Genomic DNA, 10,695 nt, shown 5'->3' with positions numbered 1-10,695 from the left:
AATTGGGGATTGACCTGCTTAGACAACCACAAAGCAGGTTCATGAATCCAGCTGGAGGCTGTGCCTCCCTGGAGGGCTATAGCATCTGGAGAGACTGTATTCCTGGTCGTCAGAGCTATGCTCTAATCTTTAATCACTGAAAATTAAGGTCAAGGGCAAAATATTCCCCACTATAATTCCATTATGTGGTAATGGATACATTACAAAAAGATGTTAGCATATACTTTAATTTTTACTACTTTATATAGCTATACTGTATTTGTGTTATTTGTCCAACCTACTCAGAACTTATTAAAATTTTATGTCTCTAGATAAGGCAGTTCAGAAACTTTTCAATTCGCCATTCTGTTGGTTATTTCCTCTCCATCCATGAAATCTAGTTCTCACCTTTCCACCCATTTGTCCTAGTGCCACCCACACACATGTGCACACACATCTCATATGTACCACCAAGTCATACAGACTTTGCTCATTAAATGACTCAGCTCATCTAGTTCATGACTGCTCAGAATGCAGAAATTACCAGTTCCTATCAACCTACCTAACTTGTTTTGTAAATATTGTCCTCACTCAGCCATATGCAGTTTTAGTCAGAAACATCTCCCAATACCCACAGACGACTAGAGCTCTGGATTAGCACCTCAAATCTGAATCATCAGCAGCATCACGACCTCCTAGATCAGCAAAGCACCTTGAATTCTGTCATTATCTCTGTACCTCTATGGTGTCTTTTACAGAGAGTGCTCTCAGAAGACCTTCAAGTCTTAGAAAGCTCAACTGGCTGCGTGAAGTGGAACTGTGATGGGATTCAAGCACCTTTTTAGGTCTGAGAGAAATCCACAAATTCCACCTATCTTTAAGCACATATATTTTACCAGTCCTGGTCTTTGGTCAAGTGTATGTAAATGAGCAGAGCAATCCTGACTTGAAGATATCATGAAAATATCATAGGGAAGAAGGTATCATTTCCAATGGTTGGGCCCACAGTGCTTTTTGAAGAGCTTGATCTTGTAGCTGTGCTTTAAGATCGGGCCTCTTCTGATCAAGCACAGTTACAAGATCATGTCCTTCAAAAAGCACCATGTTTCAGCCATTGGGGATGTTACCTTCTTCCCTATGATACCTTCATGGCTAAAACTATTTTCCAGTCGTGGTTTATGAGCCACTGCTGTAGGTCTGGAAAACTGACTTCATGAATTATGGAAGAAATTGACCTCACTGAGGAGACATGATCGTCTTGGCATCCGTTTTGTATATTATCTAACTGTAATTTAATGTAAAATGCATATATTGTTCTTTGAACAAGGTTTATATCCAAATATCCTCTCCTAATTGAATGTCCCAATCTATCTTTTAAGGGGTTAAACTTTTCCTTTCTCCGGTCCCCAAACTCTGGGATTGTTTTTTGCAAATTGTTCTGTTTCTGAAAGCAGCAGGTTATGTACCTCAGTGCACAAGATGGCTGTAGGGTATGAAACCTGATCTGATAAAAATGTACCACTATGACCCAGCATTAAGTATCTAATCCCTCTGACAGGGCAAGGGTTTATACTCTGCCATCAGGGTTTCTAATTGATAACTTTGGCAGCTCCCTATTTGACACATTGTCTATTTTGATTCTCATTCATATGATTAATGAGTAGAGGTCTTAGATGTTTTATTCAGGGATGTAGACACCACTAGGTCCCTAAATTTAGTAGAGCGACTCTGAAAATTACCATGTTACTTTCTCTTTAGGGATCTAGCTCATATTCTGTCCTCCTTATTTTTCATTTCTGATATTAAATAGGCCTTTAAGGGCTGTGGTGTGTTTCTGTATTGTTGAGCCAAAAGTTATTGATGGATAATAGACAGCAAGCAATTAGCAACAAAAAATATTTGTGGCATTAATAATGTAGCTTGTTCTCACATTCTCCTAGCAAGTTATTTGGATACAGAACTTCTTCCCACTCCTCCTCCACTTTGTTCCATCCACAGTTAAATAATAGCCATGGGACATACCTCCCATGGTAGGGGGTATATATACCTTGTATACCTGTAATAATGCAAGCAAGCCTTTTTCTATTATGTTGGTTTTAATCTCCATATTATAACAGAATTAAACCTTTCTTGACCACAGGCCTGCAACATAGGATCATACCTTCTTTCTCTTGTGTAGCCTGAAGGACTAACTAGAAACTACAAGAAATGAAAGTATTAACTAGAAGTATGTTGCTTGATGCCTAGCAAGCAACTTGTAAACACGAATCACTGCAAAAATGCATCACAATTTATTTCCTGAAATAAGTAAAAGCTGAATATTTTGCCAATCTCATAAAGTTATCACTTCTGTACTACAAACAAAAGTAAGAGTTTGCTGGATTTTTTTTTTTAATTATCAAATGATAAATAATAATTTTTTTTTAAAAAAAAAGATAAAATTACTTGCTTTGTTGTTTTAAGTATATAAGTACTTAAAAGTTCAGACACCTGTGCTCACAGATCGGTCCAGAGTATTGTTTTGCAAGCATATGGTACAACATGCTGACTAAATACCCTAAACATAGAATATAAAATCCCATTCCAAACTTGAGAAATGCTAACAGTATTCCACTTATATGTAGATGAAATATGCTTATTCTAACATTCAAATATTTACCCTAAATTCCAGCTCTGAATGACCATAAGTGTTAAAATGACAGACACAGATGTTTAACCTGTCAGACATAGGAATATAGATTTTTTAAGAGAGCTTGCTGCAGAGACTGAAGTAATTTAGTTAAATTTTAGCTGATATTTAAAAACTAGTTTAAATATTTTATAACACATGCTCAATGCCCACTATTTTTTAAAGAATATCTGTATTAATAGAACCTCTCTAGTTATCTCCTGCATTCTTTTTACAGGTCCTATTGACTCTCCTGGCCTCTCCATAACATTTTTCTGCCATTCAGAGAATGATTAATTCCAAAGATGTTCTTCCAGCCATACTCCTTGCCTCAGCAGTTATCCCTGTCCCCTTTTCTTGCCGTCCAATCAACTATTTGGGGTTGAAATAAAGGAGAAAAAAACACATTCAGTTTGCACCACCACACAAAAGTTCCAATTGTCATGGCTTCTGGATAAAAGAGAAAAACATTCCTTAAAGTGCATGTTTTTTGGAGTCACCAAGATTCAATAAAAAACACACTTTCCCATTTACATGGTGGATGAATTGCTCATGTCTGCTTCTCATAAAGCCTGTGTTCAAGATATTTAAAGTTATTTAGCTACCTCAGAGGCTTAAGTATTTGGACTGTGTCTGATTTAGATTTCTTTAAGGAATAGACATTACATGTCTTTTAGAACCAAAGGCTCAGGAGAAGAAAATTCTCCTGGGATGAGTTGTAAATGAGTCACTAGAGAAAGCAGACTGAAAGTAAAGTAGCTGTTATTTTGAGCAGAGAACCACTTTCAGCTTAACTCAGTTGACAAAGTAGGAACCCACCTATGCACAGAGGTAATTCCAAACCCTTGAGATCAAAATCCTGACAACAATAGCAGTGCAGAATGTAAAGCACATTCTGCTGAATATAAGGCCTAGGTTTGGTAAAGCTGAAAATATTCAAATGTGAGTTTGAATCCTGTGGTTTAGTGAATAACATTGACATAACAGGATGGGGACCTTGGGTTTTAGTCATAGAACCATAGACTAGCTAGGAAAGACCTTAAGATCATTGAGTCCAACCATAACCTAATATCTCCCTGCACATAACTGTTAGACCATGTCCCCAAGCATGTCATCCTGACATCTGATCCCCTCCAGGAATGTGACTCCACCACTTCCCTGGGCAGTCTGTTCTAGTGGTCAGTGACCCTTTTGGTGAGGAATTTTTTCCTAGTATCTAATTGCACCTAATGGTGCAACTTAAGACCATTTCCTCTCACCCTATCTCTTGTTACCTGAGAGAAGAGGCCAGCCCTCCCCTCACTACAACCTCCTTTCAGGTAATTGTAGAGAGAAATGAGGTATACACTCAGCCTTCTCTTCTCCAGGCTGAACAACCCAAGCTTCCTCAGCCACTCGTCACAGGACTTGTTTTGAAGACCCCTCACCAGCCTTGTCCTTTTCTGGACACACTCCAGCACCTCAATGTCCTTCATGTAGTGAGGGGCCCAAAACTGAACACAGTACTCAAGGTGCAGTCCTCGCTCTGAATTTTATGAATTTTGCACTAAGTACTCATAAGGTCAATTAGATTGAAGATGACTTTGAGCTGGGAATTGAATCTAGACAGTCTTCTTTCTGGCATGGTGGATTTAACTATTAGACAAAACTGTGTCCTATGTGCTTGCTCTCTCCCACGCAGGAGTATGTTACTTGACTGCATAATGAGAGTTTTAGAAGGACAGATACAGGGTGCTTTCTTTGCCTTTTTAGCCCTCTAACTGAGGACCTTGATCTTGCCAGAATATATTAGACACTACCTGAGAGCTCCCAGCATAGTGGGAAACAAAGCAATGCCTGACCTTTTTATCCCTGTGATGCTGAAATTCCAAACTACCCAGACCAGGGACTTGTCATGCTGCAAAGCACAAACCACCAAACAGAAGGGAATGTCATGTTTTTGTAAAAAGTGCCTATAAGCATCATGAAACATCTAGCTACCTTCACCATTTGTGGTCTCAAGGTAAAGAAGGTTTTGTGATCATTATTTTGGACTCACACAGGTTCAATTCTGCTTTAATTCTAAGCTTAAGGTTTTTTATTGGACCTAGCTCCTAATGCCTATTGAATTAATTTCTTTATCTCAATGAACATTTTGCTCCTGTATACCTTTGAACATGGGGGCACAGCCTTCTGTGTCACTCCTTAATGTCTCTATCCTGTCACTATAATTTGTTCATGGGCTGATGTCAAAATTTGTCAAGATATCCAGCCATCAGCACTCTCAACAGCAATAGGTCACCCACACACTTGCTCACTCCACCGATTCTCTGCTCTCACAGCACTCCAAATTTTTGTCCCCAGTAATGCCAAGGTACTTCCTGTAGCAAAGTCTGCTAACATTCAGAAATGTGAATAAATTTTAAATAGACATTAAAATCATAATTTCGGGGCTAAACTAACACAAACTTCACAATTATGGAGCTTCAGCTATATGTGGCAAGCAAGCCTTTCACAGTTGATGTGGCATTTCACAGTAGCAGTGTGGGGAAAACAAAAAACAACAAACTCTAGGACTTCAGCAACATTATGCAGCCCTGGGGCCTCTTTGAACATACTACCTGTGATGGCATTTGTGACCATCATCCAAAAAATGGCTGAAATGCATCACAATTTGTCCATTCTTTAATTTTTGGACAAAACATGAGTGTGACCCTACATGGGAAACCTGTGGTGTTGGAGCGGTGTTGGAATCACCAGCGTGCCTTCCCTGTGGGACGCCTGCTGCACAGGATCAATCTGGGCTCTTTTTAGATATTAGGCTTTTCTGCCTCTCCCAGATCACATAAGGCAGCCTCACTGAACACCAGGGCTATGTTTGATTAGGTCTAGGTAGCAAGGCATAGAAAAAATGTAGTAAACATAATTCATACATGCTTAAACACAATCATAGCACGCCTTTGTAAAATTTATTTAACGCTTTGTAGATATGCTTACCAACACTGAGGAAAAAAATGTCATTCAGTGCTTTGTCTGGAAGAACATTTCATTTGGTGAAATTCTGTCATGTTACATAGTTCTCATTTACAAAACTCAAAAGCATTTGTGCATGTGAGTGAATAGTAAGAGGCCTGTGGCTGTGGCCTTCAATCTCTTCAGGGCGGAAACAGCACACCTTTTCTGCTGTGAAGTTACATCCTGAAAGCTATATGATGTTATTGAAGGCAAAGCCTTACATAGTTAAAACAAGGGTACCACTGGAGCTGTAAGTAACAAAAATTAAATGAAAATTTGGAAAAAATAGTAGTGAATGTCATATCTCTTAGAGCACTGGCTAATTACACCAGATTATCAGCTCCAATGTCTGAACAAAAATACTGAGTTAGTTATTTTACATCGTTCCTTGTGTTGTTATGTACCACACAAAATCTTATGGGGAAAAAGAAAAATCACAGAAAAAATACAAAGCTTTACTGCAGAAGAAATTAATGCAAGAAAATGGTGGGTTTAGGTACCTAAGAGATATGAAGTATTCCTCCTCCACAATCTGCTAAGGAGAAACAGCTGTACTTCATTTTAACTTGACGTGCTTCAGAACTCATATTCATATAGGTATTTAATGATCCAAACATAATGGTCCTATATAGTATAATTACTTATATGAAGGTTCAACTTCATAAGTAATCTTAAAAAAAAAGCTTCAGTAGAAGATTTGCTTTGGTTCTAACAATGAAAATGCTTGGAGACTATTGACCATTGATGTTGAGCACAGCTGACAATCAAATAATGTTATTCCTTCTTGACAGACTCATTGTTTCTTCCTCCTTTGCAGTACAGCCAATACAAGGAGAACAGGTAGAGTGCAAGACAAATCATGAAATCATAGTGGTAGAGTGTTGCAGCAAATACAAGAAAGAGCAAGAAATAAACTATTTTGCAAGCAATATGTTTCAAGCTTGAAGACCCTCTTGGTAACTTCATTGCTTCACTCTTCATGTTAGAAATATCTGCAGAGTCGGAAATGTGCTGGCTTTCCTTCTGTGAGTCATCAAGCCAGTTTAATGTTTTCCCCTCAGCTATCAAACAGTGAGATTGAGAGTCTGTCCCTCCAACTTCTTCAGTAGGCTTACTAATTAATACCTCTGGCCTCAATGGTTTCTCTTGTTTGAACTCTGCTTGATGGAAACATTGACCTGTATTCCTTCCTCTTCCTTCTCTAGAAATTGCTATGTCTGAAGTGGAAGGTACTTCATTTTTATCAGGAGAGGGGTTTTTATTAATATGTGTGATTTCATTTGTTAGACTTAAATTGTACCCTGAGTCAGCAGCAACCTTGTCAATGACTTTGAATTCGTAGTGTCTATACAGATGATCCCTACTTCCCACCACAGTGGACCCTTCAGATGATACCACCAAAGAGCTTTTGTAATGGTAACTGGGCACAGCATTTGTACCAGAAGGTGGTATTTTTGTTTCAGCTTTAGTATGAAAATAGGAAAGTGTGCCAACATTACTTTTTTCCCTACAGAGCTCTTCTCCTGCCTCACTGTAGAGATCTTTCTGGGTGCTCAGTGAACATTTAGATACTTCTGAATATAAACTCTGTTCCGAACCTTCTTTCTTTCCTGTGGCAAAAGCCTTTACTTCTTCTCCTGCAGAAGTATTGCCAATGTCTGGTTGTGCTTTGGCACGTTTTTCCCTGCTATTGCATATAGACAGCGTTTCTCCTTGCAGTGTTTCAGGTATACTTGCATTATAAATATCTAAAACTGATTCCTTTTCAAATTCTGTGTCGTATAATACACCCACTGTGTTGAGTTGACAAAGAGCATAATGTGAACCATCATTTCTCCCTTCATGTGTATCAAACGCTGTTTCCTTTTCCTCTGTGGACCTGTCACTTAGCACAGTCTCTTGAGGTAGCTTAACAATTACTGTTTTTTCACTGGCAGACATTTTTTCTGGAGCACTTTCTGATGTTGTTTTAATTATATAAGCTGTACCTGCCTCTGCTTCATCTGTAATACCGTGCTTGGAGACAGAAGACTTTTTACAACTCTCTGCCTCCTGGCAGACAAACAGCTCCTTTGTGGAAGCAGTGCTCTGAGGCCCTGCGTTCCCTCTTGCTCCCCACTGAACCTCTCTACCTGTTTCTTGCCACCTCTGCTCCATGGGGTTTGCTTCTCTTTCCTTTCCTATCATTCTTACTTTATTTGTGTTGCCTGAGTTCCCTCTGTCTCTTAACTTCATGAATTCTCTGTGTTCTCCAGTGTCTCCAGATCTCCTTTCATCTCCTGGAGAGGATGCCCATGCAAGTTTGGGTGGCTTGTTGTCTTCAGCTGACAGAGGCATTGTGTTCTGTGCTTTGGCTGAGTGTTTTCTATGTGACTTGAAAGGCCTGGGTGCTTCCTCCTCTCCAATTAGTGCTAAGTCTGCTATTTCAATTACTTTCTTTTCCTTTCCTGCATCAGTGCTAGAGTTCTTTCCTGCCATTTCACCAACTTGGGTTTTTTTAGTACATTGGCTTTTTGTGGAATCTGTTGAGATATCAGCATGTGCAAAAGTGTCGGCATATAAATCTCCTTTCAAATGTACCCGAACTTTGCTTTCAATCATCTTGATTTTTCCTTCATTTTTGTCAGCATCTGATAACGACGAATCCAGTGTTTGGTGAGACATTTGCGGTGCCTGGTGTTCTGGAGCTGGATTAGCATTGCCATCCAGCGTCCCTGCTATGCCTGCATTTAATTGCGTGGATTCATCGTGCGCTGGAGACATGGTTTCCGGTCTGATTCCACAGGCCCCATCCAAGGTATCCTCACTGATGAACAGCCTTTCCATCCTCTTGCTTCCTGAGGCACTATCTGTTTCACCTTTTGAAATATCTGAGTGGCCTTGTCGGCTTGAGACAGTAGCCATAATATCGATAGCCTCACTCTGCTTTTTCCCAGGAACATATTTTGCTGGAAAAAGTCTTGCACTGGTACCAGTACATTCCAAAGACCACTCCCTGCTGTTTATTGAGGCAGTATTGACTTCCTTCCCCAATGGCTGACTATTATAATCACTTGGGGAATACTTAACTTTATCTTTTAATTCTCCTCCTATCTCTTGTGAAGTGTTTTCAGATGAGGAACTGATATGCACAGGATGGAAGTGACTGCTTCTTTCTATACAGGTTAGCTTTTTCTCCAATCCTTCATTTTCACTTGGAAAATTAACTGGTTCTGCTGTGTATAAATTCCTTTCATCTCTGGAAGAGGTACCTCTAGCTCCTGTGAAGTGCTGATTTAGCTGAAACAATAGAATAGAAAAGAATGATCAAAAAGCACTTTGCAAAAATATGCCAAATGAAGGAGGCAGGATTTCATTGTGGAAAGTTTTGTTTCAGTAACAAAGCTTTTATGAAAACATGTTCCAAACCATTTGCAAAATTTGCATTGTATGTATTTTTTAACATAGGTAATGAGCTTTATGGTGGTGCTGAAAGGAGCAGGAAATAAAATAGCATTCAGAAGCCTCTCTCTTTATTCATGAATTCAGTAAGCTGCTAGTGCATTTTATACAAATTAAATCTGAAGAGAATATTCCCTTAAAGGGAGGCTAATTCATTCTCTATACATTAGATTCTAGGTTTGGAGAGAGTGAGGCATGGGGTGAGGGGAGAGTATTGGTGCTTAAATGAGGGCATTGATACAGTACATCAAAGCCTGGTAATGTACAGTATTGCCCAGTAAAACAAAGACACATTTCACACTGACAAATACTGTAAGGATTATCTGTGCTTCATTTCTCTCAGGGACCATTTTACAGGCTTCAAACCAGACTGTTTTTAGACAATCTGGTAGGACATGAGTTGGAAATGAGATTAGTGAAGTAAAAGGCCAGAGACTAATCACTCTCCCTCCTACCTCCCAAATATCATATTGTATTATTCAGCTATGCCTACTTGTCATTGCACTCTCTTCTCACTTTAGCATAGTTACACCGGTAGCACTAGCTGATCAATTAGAGGCTAGCTTCTTGGGCACCCCTTTATGCATTTGCACTTGCTGTAGATACCCCCATTACAGTTTCTCTTATTAATATGTTTTCTGCAAAGCCTCTGCAAACTATTAATAGTAAAACGTCACTCAAAGAAAAGTGAGGGAGCTAATGTCTCTGCAAATTCGGTTTTAATGACCCTCTGCCAACCAGTGCTCAAGTGTATTTGAGTTCTTCGGTGATGCCAACTGTCAGGATTTAACAGTGAGATGCCTGTGTTTTTTTCCCCTCCTCATAACTGACATTTGCATGATCTCAATAATTATATGCAAATCTTACGATTTTCCCTTCTTCTCACATAAGGCTCATGTTACTTGTCAACTGCACAGCTGTCTTGTGAGCCAATGCCTATGCGTTTCAAAGATTTGGTTGTATTTCCATCTATTATATGCCTTCATTGTTTAATTCATTAAAGAGCGCATGGTGCAAATTAACATCTAAATTATAGCTCCCCCTTCGTTTATTGTATGGACAATCCTGGCAATTGGTAAACAAACGGTTATATTTGATCCTGCTTTTTATAACAGGGTGGGCTGAAAACAACAAGGGATTTTAAAGGTCTTCCTTTTAATGTTTCACCATACAGGGGCAAAAAAAAAAAAAAAAAAAAAAAAAAAAGACAGAGAAGACAACTTCCAGGCAGTGAAAGGTCCCAAAATAGGCAACAATTTTCAACTTTCTTTAAGTAAAAGGTAAGAAAAAAAATATATTCAAATAAGAGGAATTTATTCTCCCTCTGTCAATAAGGAAAAAAAAAAAAGGAATGATTCTCGTCTTGCTCTCCTGTCTGATTCAGCATTCACATTTTCACAGGTGATAGCTATTATAATCTATGATTATGAATCTATGCACCCAAATGATATGAGCTGAGAACAGACACTGAGAATAATAGATTGCTGTGCGTGTCTCATTTATTGCCATTTTTTCTTTCATACTGAAAAATGCAAGCCAAACCACACACACGTGCACACACACAAATCCAAATAGATTGAATGTTCACCGAGTGTGAAATTTATTATAGAAAA

At 38.9% G+C, this 10,695-nt stretch overlaps 1 protein-coding gene across 1 annotated transcript in view; it reads right to left on the bottom strand.

Moving 5' to 3' along the window:
• Positions 1–6,320: 6,320 nt before the first annotated feature.
• PPP1R3A (protein phosphatase 1 regulatory subunit 3A) overlaps positions 6,321–10,695 on the bottom strand; it is a 28,222-nt gene continuing 23,847 nt past the window's right edge. The window contains exon 4 of the mRNA XM_009907253.2: positions 6,321–8,920. Coding sequence (XP_009905555.2) covers positions 6,416–8,920 — 2,505 coding nt within the window. The 3' untranslated portion in view covers positions 6,321–6,415. The remainder of the gene's footprint in view (positions 8,921–10,695) is intronic.

The sequence above is a fragment of the Dryobates pubescens genome, chromosome Z (assembly GCF_014839835.1).
Source record: "Dryobates pubescens isolate bDryPub1 chromosome Z, bDryPub1.pri, whole genome shotgun sequence".
Lineage (NCBI taxonomy): Eukaryota > Metazoa > Chordata > Aves > Piciformes > Picidae > Dryobates > Dryobates pubescens.
This window is presented reverse-complemented; position numbering and strand designations above follow the sequence as displayed.